Genomic DNA, 17250 nt, shown 5'->3' with positions numbered 1-17250 from the left:
TCTGTGTGTGTGTGTGTGTGTGTGTGTGTGTGTGTGTGTGTGTGTCTCTCTGTGTGTGTGTGTGTGTGTGTGTGTGTGTGTGTGTGTGTGTGTGTGTGTGTGTGTGTGTGTGTGTGTGTGTGTGTGTGTGTGTGTGTGTGTGTGTGTGTGTGTTGCAGCATGAGAAGTACAGCAGTCAGCTGCAGATGAGCCTGAAGGCCTCAGAGGTGAAGAAGGTGGAGCTGGAGGACCGAGGCCGAGTGGAGAAGAGTCAGAGCAAGACTCTCACACAGGGTACCACTACTACTAATACTACTACTGTTATTACCACTACTACTACAGTTATTTAAAAATATAAAAATCTGAGTATATCGGTTAAGTATTAGACAGTAATTGATGCTATTAGTGATTTGACAAATCAATGATGAAATTTGGTCATCTGTGTAAGGAGTAGGGGCTAAAATTTGGCCGACCAATCAAATTAGACTCAGACAACTTTGGTTGGATGGCCCGTCTATCAGTCAACGTGCACGCTGTTCTGCCCATGCGCTCTAGTATGCAAGCATTTTGATTGTAGCTACACTTTTTGACAGCACATCACAGCCAGCCAGACGCTCCGGTGAGCCGGCCCACGCCGCTGTACGGCCAGCCGTCCTGGTGGGGAGAGGAGGATTATGGGAGTAAAGCTCAGACCAGCGATGAGCCACATCCAGGTAAACACAAACGTTTTAATTTGGCGTTATAGTCCAGGCAATCTAGCTCATTTTGGACCCAAAAATTGTAATAGAATTTTTTTTTTCACCATACATCATATGAGGTGTCCAGAACAACATACTAAAAGTCCTAAGAAATCCTAGTTGGGGAAATATGTTTAATTATCATCAATCCAACATTGATTTAAAGTCTATGGTGCCAATAAGGCCAGACCCCAATACACCCCAATGGGGCTATTTTTTTCTTTTCCTTTACTCCTATCACAATGAAACTTTACACAATGAAAGTATCCATGAAAAGTAAAATTTTTTGTATTACAAGTTTCTTTGAAAATGAATTTGAATATGCAAATGAGCCATACACTAATGGAATATGCCCAAGATACACCAACATAGGCTTTTTTTTTTTCTCCTTTACTATTCGGGTGTATTTTGGGCATATATCATTAGTGCGTGGCTCATTTGCATATTCAAATTCATTTTCAAAGAAACTTGTAATACAAAAAATTTTACTTTTCATGGATACTTTCATTAAGTAATGTGTAAAGTTTCATTGTGATAGGAGTAAAGGAAAAAAATTGCCCCATTGGTGTGTATTGTATTGGCACCATAGACTTTATACAGTAAATCAATGTTGGATTGATGAGAATTAAACATATTTCCCCAACTAGGATTTCTTAGGACTTTTAGTATGTTGTTCTGGACACCTCATAGAAATGATGGATGGTGAAAAACATTACAATTAGTCTGTCGTAAAACGCTATTTTGCCTGGACTAATAGGGTTTAACTCTATACGCACTCTGTGATCAACATTATTTAGTGAACACTCTTATTCTGAAGTGACGTCTGTGTTTCCTTCAGAGCTGCACAAAGACGCCCCGTCTGTGGACGCCGACTTCCCCGTGTCCGACCCTCAGTCGAAGACCGTCTTCCCCCCGTACCACCGGGAGCCCAGCTACTTCGAGATCCCCACCAAGGACTTCCAGCACCCAAAGACCTTGGGGGCGGAGCTCCACGAGATCCCCACCAAGGACACGGACACGCCGCTGAGCCCGCCCACGCCCACGCCGCCCGTCGTCCAGAGCCACGCCTCCTTCACCATCGAGTTTGACGACTGCATGCCCGGCAAGATCAAGATCAAAGACCACGTGACCAAGTTCTCCACGCGCCAGAGGAAGCAGCACCAGGCCCCGCCCACCAGGACCAGCATCATGGCGGCCACGCCCGCCGAGGTGATGTCAGCGGAGAGCAAGGTGGCCGATTGGCTGGTCCACAGTGATGTCAGCATCATGAGGAGACGTCCCACGTGTGAAGACGTTTACAGCACCAAGAGCGACCTCGCCATGAACATCAAGACCCTCAAAGGTTTGTAATCGGAGGGGAGCGCCGTTTACAAACATGTCGTGTTTCCGTAAAGAGTTTAAACGGCCTAAGATCCGTCCGCTCCCATTCTACGTTGCTGTGGCGATGCAAGGACAGACAGATTAACATTAATAAAACAATCTAAACATTCATTCTGTTAGAGCTGAAATATTAGAAACTAGAGCCACGTGTTGAATTTGTCTGGAATTGTCCTTTAAGTCTTCTCCTTAAGGTGCTTAAAGGGACAGTTCAACATTTAGTCAAATTGGCCCATCACCATAACCCCTATAGTCATAGCAGTAGGTTCGTTACCTTTAATTGTCTGTGCAAGCTATTTTTAGAACGGCGGAGCAGAGCCGTGAGCTGCTCAGAGCTACGCTACGGAGGCTCATTATGGGATTTCTTGGTTTCCCTCATCAAACTCATCAAATACACAATCCAACAACTCCACAACGCTCTGGTGGACAAGTTGTGAGCTGCACATTCACCACGCTATGAGATAATAACACAACGTTACCACACAGAGTTGTTTTAGAGGGAAATACAGGGCTGTTGATGAAAAACTGTCCCTGAAGGCAACGCGCATCAGTGGTTTTACATGAATTTCACTGCGTCCGAAGACGGTGCGGACTTTGGGGATGGAGAGGTTGATGAAAGCACTGGACCTTAGATTGCGGGCAGGGTGGAAGAGGTGCAGAAGAGAAGAGAGGTAGGGAGGTGTAATGCCGAGAATGGTTTTGTAAATGAGAAGAACCCAGTGATGGAGCCGTCTGGTGTGAAGGGAAGTCCAGTCTACCAGGTTATAAAGGTCTCAGTGGTAAGTGGTGAATGGAGCCCCGGTGGCAAAACGGATGGCGGAATGGTGGAATGGGTCCAGTTTACTGAGAGTGGAGTGAGATGCCGTTCTGTAGATGGAGTCACCATAGTCGAATATGGGTAGGATGGTCATTTTGACGAGCGTATGTTTGGCTGCACGGGTGAAGGAGGCCTTGTTCCGATAAAGGAAGCTCAGACGAGCTTTGACTTTAGACTGTAGGTGTTTGATGTGGGTGGTGAAGGAGAGGGACGAATCCAACCAGAGTCCAAGGTATTTGTAACAGGACACCAACTCTAGTTCAGAGCCGTCGGCACAGAAGATTTTTGGGACAGAGGTGGGAGCGTGTTTCCGGTCAAAGATGACGCATTTGGTTTTTTTGGTGTTGAGGAGAAGATGAAGGCTATGGAAATGCTGTTCAACAGAAGTGAGACTGTGGTGTAGTGTGGCCGCAGCAGAGTGGAGAGAAGGACCCTCTGAGTACAGGATGGTGTCATCAGCGTAGAGGTGGATCTTGGAGTTGCCGGCATTCCTGGTTATGTCATTAATGTAGATGGAGAATAGCGTTGGGCTTGGAATAGAACCCCGTGGCACCCCTTTGGTGATGGTGAGAGGGGCTGATTTGATGTTTTCAGATTTAACTTGCTGGACTCTGTGGTTTAATTAGCTGCCGAACCAGTTGCAGGAGTGTGGCAATAGACCGATGTTAGAGAGCCTCTGTAGGAGGATGGGGTGGATGACGGAGTCAAAGGCCTTATATATGTATATGTAACGGATGTGCACTCACTCCACCCATAAAACACGTGCTAACCAACCTGCCAAGTGATTGTCAACCTCTTGGCGAAGAGGTTAGCATCGTCGCCTCCGGTGCGGGAGGTCGTGGGATCGAACCCCACCTAGGGCAGGCCGTGAGAAACACAACGCAGAGGGCCAGATATGACATTGGTTACAAATACATTATTTCACAATCAACTTACACTTCATATCATATTGCATATACATCCATTCAACAGCATATAGATTCATTCTGCAGTTTACACATTATAATAACCCATGTATATCTATAAAAATATACAACATATTATACATAGAAATATACCATGTTTTCCTATTTTGCTAAATACTTTTTTATTAATATTTTGAATTGCTTCATGTGTCCTCAGGCCACCATCACGAGGACGGGACCCAGAGCGACTCCGAGGACCCGGTGCTCCAAGGCCGGAGCAAATCCCACCACTCCGTCCAATCAGAGCAGTCCGAGGCGTCGCAGCAGACGGTCCAGTCCAGTCAGTCCGTCCACTGCCAGCCGCCGCCGCCTGCTGCTCCCACGGCAACGCCCACGGCAACGCCCACGGCAACGCCCACGGCAACGCTCCACCACCAGCCGCTGCAGTACTCTCCCCCCAGACCGGCCCCGCCCTCGCCGCCGGTGGCGCCGGAGCGGCCGCTGTCCCAGAGCCCCCCCCCCCGGGCGCCGTCCCCCACCGCGGAGACGCCGAGGCCGCCGGGGCCGCCCGAGCACCTCACGCAGCACGCCTTCATCATCGAGTTCTTCGACGACAACCCTCGGAAAAAACGCTCGCAGTCCTTCACGCACAACCCGGCGCACGCAGACTCGTACTCCGCCCTGAAGGCCAAGCTGGAGCGCCGCAAAGGTAGAGATGATGTTGTCATCTCTGTTTGTTTAAATGTGTTATGGCATTTGGGGAAAAACTGTTTGTAAATCTGGTGGTTCTGGATGTGGTGGACCTGTAGCGCCTTCCAGAGGGCAACAGTTCAAACAGATGATGGGTTGTGACCTGGGTGTGAATTGTCCTTGATGATGGTTTCTGCTCTGGAGAGAATGCGGGAGTAAGCAATGTCTGACAGAGAGGGGAGGGGGCAACCGATGATTTTCTCTGCTGTCGGGACTGTACCTATGTTCACCTATGTTCCCTTTTTGAAAAAGGGTCCTATGTTCCCCGGTCGCAATACTTACTGGTTCCCCGTTGTTGCTGGTCGATGGACTCTCTCTCTCTATCTGGCCTGTCTAGCCTCTACCGGGTCTTTTTACTAAACTTAACCAACTCCTTTCTTCATTGCCTAAACCCAACCAATGGGACAATTACACTTCTCACTCAAAGTCACAACTCAACTTCTCATTCAGAAATAGGCAAAAATCTGCAAAGTCACAACTCAACTTCCTGGTATGGGACCAAAAACTGCATGTTCCCTGGGTCCTTTTGGGGAAAAGCGGGGAACATAGGACCATTTTCTAAAATAAGGTCCTATGTTCCCCGGTCCCATACAAAGTGGGGAACATAGGACCTGGGGAACAAAGGGATGATCTTCTCTGCTGTCTTGGTGATTCTCTCCAGAGCCTTCTTGTCTGCAGCAGAGCACCCTGCAAACCACACAGAGATGCTGTATGCCAGGATGCTTTCTAGGGATTTGACATCGAACTTCGTTATTCGAATATAATTTTTTGGGCAAATGTCAAAGCCCTAATGCTTTCTATTGCTGACCTGTAGGTGGCGAGAGGCCGGCGTCGGTGCACGGCCACATCCCCCCTACGCAGCAGACGACGGTCCCGCTGAAGGGCCACGGCCACGGCATTCCCGGCGTTCCCCAGAGGTCCAGCTCCCTGAAGAGGGAGAAGACCGAGGGCGAGGCGACGACGACGACGACGACGGCCTCCTCGAGCTCCTCCTCTCGCTCGTCCTCGGGCGGCGGCGGCGGCGTCGTCGTCAGACCCTTCGGCAGCGTCGGGAAGAAGTCCAAACTCGTGCAGGACTTCGCTGCTGAATTCCTGAAGGACTCGAGTCCGCGTGACTCGTCCCCGACCCGGGACAAGATGTCACCGCCACCGATGTCGGCGCCGCCCGTCATGGTGTCGCCGGCTCACGCTCGAATCCCCTCCCCACAGGTACAGTAGCTCTGAACCATTTATAGCTACACTGCTATAGGCTTAGACTAGTAGTTTGGCCTTGGTGTCTCGCACTCCCTCTGTGTTTCTGCAGATCCACCAGAGCTAACAGATTTTTCCCTGTTAAAAGGGTTTTCCATGGAGTTTTTCCTCAGGGGATGTGAGGGTCTAAGGACAGAGGATGTTGTTATGATGGGATGTAAAGCCCTTTGAGACAAACTGATGGTAAAAACGGGCTATACTAATAAAACTGCCTTGCCTTGCCTTGCCACAGGAGCCACCGGCGGCGGCGGCGCTGTCTTCAGTCTCGTACCCGCCTTCGCCCGTTCTACCGCCGCTAGCGATCTCCAAGTCCTCCACGACGTCTGCTGCGCCCCCTGCTGGCCAGACCCGGATCGACTCCCCGCTCCACTGCTCCTCCTCCGCTGGGCCTCAGCCGTCGTCCTCGCTGCTGCTGCCGCTGAGCGTCGTCCCAGTGGGAGACGCGAAGCTTCCCCAGAGGACGGCGATGAGGACCGAGGAGGACGACAGTCTGAGCGACGCCGGGACCTACACCATCGAGACGGAGTCGCAGGACAAGGAGGTGGAGGAGGCTCGCAACATGATCGATCAGGTGAACTCACACACCCCGAGGGACATGGGTTAGGGTTAGTAAAGTGGCTCTTAGTGAGATCTTGACCATGAAATACCTCCTGCCTCGTTAAAACTGCTCCAGGTTTGACATCAGAGGGTTTACTATGAGATAGGGGTGTACAGCCAGTGCACTATTCGGATTCGGGCTTTTAAAAAAAACGTTGGATTTGGATTCGTATTCGGGAAGAAACCGGTGTCGGTACCAAATGTGACTGGCGATGATGTGGCAAATCGTGATTGGTCGTGAGGATTTATAAAATAAGTTGTAGGTAGAAGAAAGTGAGCTATTTATATTTTCTAATGATAACATTAAACATTTACACAACTAACAGTGACGAAAATGATTAAAATACTGTAACTAGCGCGGGCGTTCACCAACGTTTGTTTGACGTTGCCATGGAGATCTGAGCCAAATCTGGCGAGAGTGTGTTGTTGAGCCAGAGACAGAGACAGAGACAGGTCTGGAACTAAGTTCATTTTCTCCTGATGTGTCCGTCTGAAAGTTGTCATGTTGGTGTCAAACTGTTGAGAAGAGATGTGTCTGTGACAGATGAGTCCAATATTTACTACGGGGCCAAGTGACTAACTTCACTAACATCCACGGTAGCATCCAAGTAACGCATCACGCCACCACGACCAATCACCATGTGCCACGTCATCGCCAGTCGCCGCCCCGGACACATCTGGCAGCCCGGACACATTTGGTGCCTACACCGGAAGTGGGCGCACTGACTTCAGCCGAGCTAGTGCTACGCCGAGCTAGCCGGCTAACTTCCGCTTTAGCTCTCAGTTAACTAGAACGGGAATAAAATAATTTAATCGTGCAGCTCTTCTAGACTTTCCAAATGTAATCGGACTGAATGGATCAAATTCTGGTAGAGAAACGAGTCGTTTCACTACGGGGGTTGTGACACTTCCCAAAAAAATGATCCACCGTTTTATAGCCGCTAGCTTCTTTTCCCATTATTGTCTATGAGAAAAATGCTAAATTGTTGAACGGTGAGCACTTCCTGTCTACTGTAATGCAATGCATGCTGGGAGTTGCTGTTTCTTAGCAACCCTAACGTGAACTAGACAGAAATGAAACCTTGTGTTTGGCGCTCTACTCGTGTTGTGCTTCTATGGGGGGTGCACCAATGTTAAAGTAGAATTCCGGTCATTTTTGACCCCTAAATCGTTGTCCTGATGGTCACCCAATGTCGGAGGCGGGGGCAAGCAGACCGGAGTTATACTGTAAGTTTACTGTTTATACTCAGTATAACCGTACAGTTTATGAGTTCAGTGGTGTGTCATAAGGATTCGAGCCATGTACCATAGATATTTGAGTGTTTGTTGTGGTTGAAAGAATTGCCCTCATACTTTAGCGTTGTCGCTAGCGCTAGCGCCGTCTAGCCATGGTGTAACTCCGGTTTGCCTGCATCAATTTTAGTTGCATTTTTTGCTCCAACCAACACTGGGTGACCATCAGGACAACGATTTAGGGGTCAAAAATGACCGGAATTCTCCTTTAAGGTGCATTATTAGCGCCACCTACTGTGTTGGAGTGTGAACCAGAATCACTGGGTTACTGTATGTGCTGTTGAAGAAAAAAACTATTCGGGATCAAAGCATTATTCGTGTACTTCCGAATACGTTTGGGTTCGGGTACACCCCTACTATAAGAGTGATGTAACTTCCACAGTTAGAAGAGAGTGTGTTGCCCATTCCCCCTCATCCCCACCCCCCTCACCCCCCCACCCCCTCACCACCACCACCACCTTCCCTAACCGGGGCATCCACAGTAACACTGCTCTAAGCACAGATCCATGGGCCCTTGGTGTTCAGCGTCAGAACTGGAGCTTTCCTCATGTCAGACGTGTTCATAGAAACAGAATAGGTAACTCTTTACTTGAATAGGTAATCATAAGATGAATACCATGACATAACAGCTGTCATAAACACCAATGAATACTTCTGACAGCTGTGGTTAAGTGTCATTCGGTAAGTTATGTCACTTTTGATGCAAAGTTGACATTGTTTGAGATGTTTTTGTTCTGACAACTTGACATAAAGACAATTTAAACTGTCATAGCAGACCTAGTGGCCAAACTTTAAAAATCATGTCAAGTTCTCATAACAAGGAACATCTCAAACAATGTCAACTTTGCATCAAAAGTGACATAACTTACCGAATGACACTTAACCACAGCTGTCATAAGTATTCATTGATGTTTATGACAGCTGTTGTGTCATGGTTATGACAGTTTTATGTCAATCTGATGAATACCTATTCAAGTAAAGTGTTACCACAGAATCTTTGTATTTGCAGTAGGGATGCATGAAACCTCTTGTCCTTCTTGCTCCTTCCTGTTGCCGTGGCGCTGCCGCCCCTCCTCATGCATGCCCTGTGCTCCGACAGGTGTTTGGTGTCCTCGACTCTCCAGAGTACAGTGGTGTGAACACAGGAGTCTATAGACCTGTAATAAATGATGGCAGAGATGAGCAAGCTAAGCTGCCTAGTGATGGTAGCACTGTGGACCCGTTGCATGGCTTTATCCCAGCTGCTATCAGTGGCCCCCCATCAGGCCCCATACAGGTAAAAAAACACCTCCAAACAACAGTACCAGAACCTGGAAGAACATCTGTAGTATGTTCTGACCCCAGTGCATGCAGACTGGTCTTCCCTCAATTTCTCCTGTTACCTGTGCTGTTATTAGACAATGCTTCTACACGTCTGTTATCTGGTAATGTTGCTCATCTTCCTCTGTGTCTCAGGTCCCGGCTGCTCCGGCTGCAGGTCTGGACGGACCCAAGTGGGTTTCCCGATGGGCCAGTCTGGCAGACAGCTATGAACCCGGTTCAACTCCTCCTCCAGGGGAAAGCCTAGAAGGTAGGGCTGGGACGAGATCTCATGCCACGAGCCTATTAGCCCAACAGTATGCAGCGCCAATCTGAGAAAGGAAAAAAAAAGGAAAAAAAAACTAGCACTCACCCATCGCCACGGCTTGTACTGAAGAGTAGACATGTCCATCAGAACAGCTTGTTGTGCTCCGAGCTAGCTGTCAACCAGTCGTACCATAGATTCCCACCTTATGCCACACAAAGCTTGTTGGTTTGAGTTAGCATCCATTTTAGGCGACTGTCTTGCAAAAAATCTGTTTTTTTCTGCAAAGGTCCGCAGTCATATCACAACATCTTGCTGTTAAATCACCCGCCATCACCTTTCCAGAATAACAGACTACGTGCGTCATCACGCAGCTGCCCATGGGCCAATCAGTCAGGCTAATTTCAATGACAGCACCAAGGCCAGCACTAGAAACTCCGCTGGCCCTAGGGCGTTCTGTCAATAACACATCCAAATCTGATTGGCTGATGATACTGTCACTCAACGTTTTAACCCAATAGCTGCGTCCAGCTTCGACCAAAGGCTAGCAATGCAACTACTGCTGGCCCCAGCCGAGGAACAGAGCTGTGATGCGTTTATAGGACATAGGAGATTTGAGTTCCACAAAACCAATCGTTTTCTGGATAAAGTTGCAATTGACTCCAGACACATTTCAGAATCACTTTTTAATTAAATTAATAATTGTTTCATTTTTGACAGGGCTAGCAGTGCTGGCCCTGCTGCCCCTGACTGCACACCACTGTTATTGGGGGGGACAATTCATGTTTTACAGAAATTTGGGGGGACGTGTCCCCCCCGTCCCCCCCGGGATCTGCACCCATGGAAGACACCAATAATAAAAGTTGAGTAATGAAACCAATTGTTTTGTGTAGATTTGCGCCTCCTGAGCCGGTCGATGGGAAGTTACAGTTACGACAACTCTGAGTCCGAGTCGAGCCACAGCTCCCGGACCAGACGGCTGCTGCCCCCGCTGCCCCCGGAGAAGCTGGACAGCAGCGTCACTCCGAGCATCCTGATCCGCCACGAGTCCTACCACGGCCCCGAGCCTCTGGACAGAGTTCCCACCCGGCCACACGACTCCTCCTCCACTCAGCGCCTCTTCGTCCAGGACGACGTGGACCCAGACAGCCTGAGTGACGCCAGCCGCTCCGACGACGGACCGGTGTCAGAGAAAACCAAGAAGAGTCAGGCCACGAGTCCTCAGTTCAAAGGTTTGATTGATTGATATCTTTATTTCGATCATGTATACGACAACACGGCAAAAACTCTAAATCTTCCCAAGAATAGTTGTCTTATGAACTTGTTTTTAGATCATTTTCACTTGTTTCAAACTAATTTTCACTTGAAATAAGTAGAAAAATCTGCAAGTGAAAGAAAGTTTTTTGTGCTTATAATAAGAAAGAAAAACTTGCTCCACTATCAGATTTTTCTACTTATTTCAAGTGAAAATCTGCTTGAAAGAAGTAAAAAGTGTCTAAAAACAAGCTGCTTTTTATGTGATGAGTCTGATTTTAGGTAGAATGAGATTTGTTTTGACTAAAAATGACATTTTGACAAGAAATAAGACAAATATTCTTGGTAAGATATTTGAGTTTTTGCAGTGAATGTAAAAAAAAATAAAATAAAATAAAAGATAAAATAATAATATAATAATAAGGAAATAAGTCAACAGCAAAAATGTATACACAAAAAAGTAACACACTGCAAAAACTCAAAATCTTACCAAGAATATTTGTCTTATTTCTAGTCAAAATGTCATTTTTTGTCAAAACAAATCTCATTCTACTTAAAAAAACACATCATATTAAAAGCAGTTTGTTTTTAGACACTTTTTACTTCTTTCAAGCAGATTTTCACTTGAAATAAGTAGAAAAAAAACTTGCTTTCACTGGCAGATTTTTCTACTTATTTCAAGTGAAAATTTGTTTGAAAAAAGTGAAAATGATCTGAAAACAAGTTCATTTTTAGGTGATGAGTCTTATTTTAAGTGGAAAGAGATTAGTTTTGACAAGAAATAAGAGAAATATTCTTGGAAAGATTTAGAGTTTTTGCAGTGCATCTCATAAGCAACGCAGTTTACATGAGTGAAAAGGAGTAGGAAGAAGTATAAACTTGTCTAATCATCTACCCCTATCAGGTCAGGAAAAGGTGTCTCCATCCCCCAAATCCACCTCCTTCTACATCGGTTCTGAAGACCAGAGCTCGTTGCAGTCTGAGAGGACACGCGACGCCCCGGCAGCCAAGGCTCCTCCCACCACCGTCCTCATCCGACACCTGAGTGGACACGAGCCGAGGAGGACCGGCGTGAAGCCCAACAGCTCCGCTCCAAACCTGCAGACTCAGGTATCGTGACATGAAAGCTGTTGTTAGCTTAGAGGCTGATCAACAACATATTTTCACTAATGGTTTGCGTTGTAATGTTAATTTTGTGAAACATAAGTTATTTCTTGAGTATAAAGAAAAATGGGCTAATGACATCTGGTTTAAACCAGAACTCAGAACTTGTTGCCAGTTGAAAAATGTTTAATGTTCAGACCCCGATGTGACTTTGCCATTAGATAGATCCCAGAGATCTTTATGTGGCCAGTTGAGGGCTGATTCTCCCTCTGGCAGTAGAAGTAGGAAGGTTTAACTCAGACTATGCACATTATGTATCTAAATGTAACTGAGGATGAACTGCATTTTGTGTTTCATTGTCCGTTATATGACGAAGCCAGAACAGGCAGTTTTTGTTTCAGAAAATGCTAAATGTGAAACCTGAGTTGTTTTGGGTTGATGATGATGATGATGATGAGGTAAAGTTGGAATGGTTCTTCAGAAAAGAAGTCTTTACTAGAACTACTTTCATAAAAAGTGCCTGGTCAAAAAGAAAAAGTGAATTATTGATGTGAATTCCATGTGGTTTCTGTTTTTGTTTGGTTTTGTCTGTGCTCTGATAATTTTGTTTGGTGTCTACACTGCAAAAACTCTACATCTTTCCAAGAATATTTGTCTTATTTCTTGTCAAAATGTCTCATTTCTAGTCAAAACTAATCTCTTTCCACTTAAAATAAGACTCATCACCTAAAAATGAACTTGTTTTTAGATCATTTTCACTTGTTTCAAACTAATTTTCACTTGAAATAAGTAGAAAAATCTGCCAGTCAAAGCAAGTTTTTTTGTGTTTGTAATAAGAAAGAAAAACTTGCTCCACTATCAGATTTTTCTACTTATTTCAAGTGAAAATCTGCTTGAAAGAAGTAAAAAGTGTCTAAAAACAAGCTGCTTTTTATGTGATGAGTCTGATTTTAAGTAGAATGAGATTTGTTTTGACTAGAAATTAAATTTTGACTCGAAATAAGACAAATATTCTTGGTAAGATTTTGAGTTTTTGCAGTGTAAATATGATGATAATGTCTTGTAAGCCCTGATGGGCTGGGCGCCTTAATTGGTGTACGACATGTAAATAAATATAAATTCATTCATTCATTGACAGGACAAGGACTCGGTCCCGACTAAAGACGGCTGCTTGTCGTCGTTCGTCCGTCAGGAGAGCTTCACTAAGGAGCAGCCCAGCGACACCGTGCAGATGAAGAAGCTTCCTCACATCTCCAGCCACCCGTCCATCAGAGACCTGGAGCAGCGGCGGGACAGCGTCCAGGACGACACGCAGTCCTTCCTGCAGGACGCCGAGGGGACGCTGTCCTCGCTGGACGCTCTCAAGTTCCCCTCGTCGGGCTCGGGCCGCAGCTCCAAGCGAGGCGGCTCGTCCAGCCACATGGACGACTCTCTGTCCGGGGAGTCGGACGTGGACACGGCCAGCACCGTCAGCCAGGTCAGCAGCAAGAACGCTCCGGTGGTCGGGTTACCCACCGCGGCCTCTAAGAAGCGCCCGGCCATCAGCGGCCTGCAGAAGGAGAAGTCCTCGTCCAGCCCGTCCATCCAGGAGAAGGGCCGGCAGCTCAGCGCCCGCGAGCGCCTGTCTGAGAAGCGCCGCAGCCAAACCACCGCCGCTGATAAACCCAGTAAAGCCGAGGCAGCGAAACACCTGCAGATGCGCCGCAGCGCCGGGAACCGCGGCTCTCTGGACCTGTCTGAGGGCCAGCAGGGTTCTTCTGGTTCTGGTCCTCACTGGACCGAGTCCACGTCGTCCGACCACGAAACGTCCCGTCCGTCCGGCCGCAGCAAGAAGCTGATCGCTCCTCTGCAGAAAGAAGACAACGGGAAGACGCCTAAAACAGCAGCTCAGCAGGTCCTGACTCGCTCCAACAGCCTCTCGGCGCCGCGGCCGACCAGAGCCTCCATGCTGCGCCGGGCGCGGCTCGGAGAGGCCTCGGACAACGAAGGTGAAACTTAACTCTGTCCTTTCTAATCTTTCCTTAAAGGGATAGTATCGTTTTTTAAAGTGTGGTTGTATGATCTCCAAATAGCCCCTAAGTACTTTAATTGCAGTAGAAGACTCTCTGCACTCCTCCCGTTAGCAACGCCAGCCCATAATAGCCCTGCCCAGAGATTTACAACATACAGTGTTGTGAACAGACCCAAAGAAACGGCCTATTTTCACGGCCTAAAAGAGGTTTTACCTGAAAAAAAATACACAGTTTCATTGTTCACTATAATATAATTTTTTCCAGCCCTTCAAAGTTCAGGAAAAACACAGTTTTTATTTGGACCTAACCAACTGCTGGTCGGTGGGCGCTAACCCTGGGTGGAGGGATACGTGAGTTGGTTCGGTCCAAATAAAAACTGTGTTTTTCCTGCACTTTGAAGGGCTGGAAAAAATTATATTATAGTGAACAATGAAACTTTGTATTTTTTTTCAGGTAAAACCTCTTTTAGGCCGTGAAAATAGGCCGTTTCTTTGGGTCTGTTCACAACACTGTATGTTGTAAATCTCTGGGCATTGCTATTATGGGCTGCCGTTGCTAATGGCAATTAAAGTACTTAGGGGCTATTTGGAGATCATACAACCCCACTTTAAAAAAAATGATACTATCCCTTTAATGATTTTACTGTATGTTTTTAGTAGCTACTTTCCTGCAGCTCTTCTTTTGTGCTGTTTCTGTCACTGCTCTCTGTCCCAGAGACATGGGAGACTAATAAATGATTTTGAACTTGTCTTTGAGGTACGGAGACGGACCGGGCTTCCCAGAACTCCGACACTCTGATCACCGCTCCGGTGAAAGTGTCCAGCGAAGGGAAGAAGCTGTCCAGACTGGACATCCTAGCCATGCCGAGGAAGAGGACGGGCTCCTTCACCACTCCCAGCGACAACGAGTCTTCCTCTGCCGGCCGGTCGGGGTTCTCCAACCGGAACGAGTCCGCCGCCGCCGCCGCCAGGAAGACGTCGGTGGGCGACGCCCGCCAAACGGCCACTAGAGGCAGCGGAGCGTCTGGGAAGCAGCCGCTGACCCGAACCCGCTCCAGTGGAGCCAAGTACCCCAGTACAGGTGAGTCCTGATCAGCTTTCAGTTTTCTTTTTCTTTTTTGTAATTTATTTTTTATTGACATTCAGAAACAGACATTCGCAGCCTATACATCATGTGAGCTACTTCTTGCATCTGTTGTCTGCCCTAAATGCCCAAATAGTATTTATGAGAAGAAAAACTTACAACCATAACAACAATTGAAACAAACAAACAAAACACGTACTGGTAGGGAGTGATCTTTCTCATACATCATAGCTACTGGTTTGTGAAAATAAAATCTGGCCTATGACGCGTGACATATTTGACCCAGTTTTCCCAGTATGATGTAAATTTCTCCAATTTGTGATGAACAAAAGCTGTTATCTTTTCCATTTTATAAATGTCCATTGTGATATCCATCCATATATTTAAGGTTGGGCTCTCCGGTGAAAACCATTTCCTGGTAACACTCTTTTTACAGGCCACCAGCAAAATATTTACTAAGTGTTTATCTCTTTTCGGCCATTCCTGAGGTACAGTATGTGTCCAAAGAACATAGTCTTACTCTCAAGGAGTATTTCACATTTGAAGATATCCTGTAAGGCGTTGTGTATTTCTCTCCAGTCGTCCCTCAGGACAGAGCAGTCCCAAAAAATATGGTAGTGGTGGTTTGCACTTTGATTTCCACAGTTCCTCCAGCAGACAGGAGAGTTATTATCATAGTGAGACTTCTGGGGGGGGGGGGGGGGGGTTATAAAGTACCTAATTAGGCTCTTCCAGCCGAATTCCCTCCACTTTTGCGAGCTGGTGCACATCCATTGAAACCTCCATATTGCCGTCCATTCTTCCTTAGTTTTCAGTTTTCATGGACACGTAATATTCACACGTGGTTAAGCACATCGTCTCACTGTGTGGGACTCGTGGATCTGAAGCTCCAGCTCCAACGTCTCTGCTGCTGTCGATCCGGTCTGGATGATGTATCACACCCAGCAGATCCAGGTTCATGTAGCTCCACAACTTCACCAGTGTCCCACACAGGAATCCAGTATATGACACGTTATAATAGGCTATGTGATATGTCCAATGACACATGAAGATGTTTACAGCACATATGAAGTTCTCATGGTAAAATTAGTATCTGTAGATGTATTAAACATTACTGGCCAGTCGGTCAGTGGTCAGGTGGTTAGAGCACAGCCCATGTTGACGTACCGGTAGTTTGAAGATTAAGATTAAGATTAAGATTAACAGTGATCGCCTGTTCGACTCCCGACTGTGACAGTCTTTACTGCATGTCATTCCGTCAGTTTCTGTCTGTCTTCACTGTCCTCTCCGACATAATCACATTTAAAGATAGAATAAGAAATCATGATAATAATCAGTCACACACGTGTTGCCAATAGGCCTATTATATACAAGTAATACTCAGAAAATTAGAATATCGTGAAAAAGTTCATTCACTTCCCCATGATTGCGAACTGTACTGAACCAGACAGAGAGCTTTTAAAGGCTCAGGAACCCTTTGCAGGTGTTTTGGATTAATTGGCTGACAATTTGAGCTACAACATTGAACTTTTTCACGATATTCAAATTTTTTGAGATTCTGATTTTGGGGTTTTCATAAGCTGTAAGCCATAATAATCAAAATTCTAACAAATAAAAGCTTGAAATATCTTGCAATGCCTGTTATGAGTCTAAATAATATATTCATTTCACCTTTTAAGTTGAATTACTTAAATGAATGAACGTTTTCACGATATTCAAATTTTCTGAGTATTACCTGTATATATATAATAGGTATATATATATATATTTTTTTTTAGGATATATATTATTTTATATATTCTATATACGTAGGCTATTAATGTTTATTGATGTAAGGCAACATGTACATTTAATCAAATATCATTTTATCAAAACAACATATGTGTTGTATATGTTTATATGTTTCTACATGTTTTTCTTGCTGTGAGATGACATCTGTATTTATGTGTATGATGAGCTGATACCATCAGAAACCAACCGAGCTGGTGGACTGTTACCGTGGCAACAGCAAAGACTCCCTCTGGCGGAGACATTTGCCCTTAACTATCACTGTGTTACCATGGAAACGCATGGTTCTACAGCACCGGTCCTGACTGAACAGCGGGGTCAAACCATGACGGTGGATTCATCACGCTGAAGTGTCGGCTGCTGTTGCCATGGAGACGCGTTTAAGATCAGTTCCATCCCACTCACCATCACAGAGGTCACCGGTCTGACAGTCTGCGCTGCCCCGGTGCATTCTGGGAGTCTGACTGACTCTCTGCAGCTCAGTGTCTCGTTGGTCCTGATGATTCAGGTTAAAGGGACAGTCCAACATTTAGTTGTGAGCTGCACATTCACCACGCTATGAGATAATCATGTAACATTAGAGACAGAGGGCCAGATCTACTAAAGGTTTGCGTGTATTAAAACGTGTGCAAACGTGATTGCACGCGCAAACACATGTGGAACCTGATCTACTAACACACAACTAACGCACATTCTGCAACATTTCGCACATTCTGCGACAAACTGTAAACTGTTTCTT

At 46.2% G+C, this 17250-nt stretch overlaps 1 protein-coding gene across 1 annotated transcript in view; it reads left to right on the top strand.

Annotated features, from left to right (window-relative positions):
• cep170bb (centrosomal protein 170Bb) overlaps positions 1–17250 on the top strand; it is a gene marked incomplete at both ends in the record, with an annotated part of 30046 nt that overhangs the window by 3880 nt on the left and 8916 nt on the right. The window contains 12 exons of the mRNA XM_084000134.1: positions 159–273; positions 591–692; positions 1555–2058; positions 4033–4524; positions 5380–5774; positions 6049–6387; positions 8806–8982; positions 9162–9276; positions 10164–10502; positions 11429–11634; positions 12767–13616; positions 14397–14720. Coding sequence (XP_083856260.1) covers positions 159–273; positions 591–692; positions 1555–2058; positions 4033–4524; positions 5380–5774; positions 6049–6387; positions 8806–8982; positions 9162–9276; positions 10164–10502; positions 11429–11634; positions 12767–13616; positions 14397–14720 — 3958 coding nt within the window. The remainder of the gene's footprint in view (positions 1–158; positions 274–590; positions 693–1554; positions 2059–4032; positions 4525–5379; positions 5775–6048; positions 6388–8805; positions 8983–9161; positions 9277–10163; positions 10503–11428; positions 11635–12766; positions 13617–14396; positions 14721–17250) is intronic.

Source organism: Trachurus trachurus (assembly GCF_905171665.1).
Source record: "Trachurus trachurus genome assembly, chromosome: 24".
NCBI classification, from domain to species: domain Eukaryota; kingdom Metazoa; phylum Chordata; class Actinopteri; order Carangiformes; family Carangidae; genus Trachurus; species Trachurus trachurus.
This window is presented reverse-complemented; position numbering and strand designations above follow the sequence as displayed.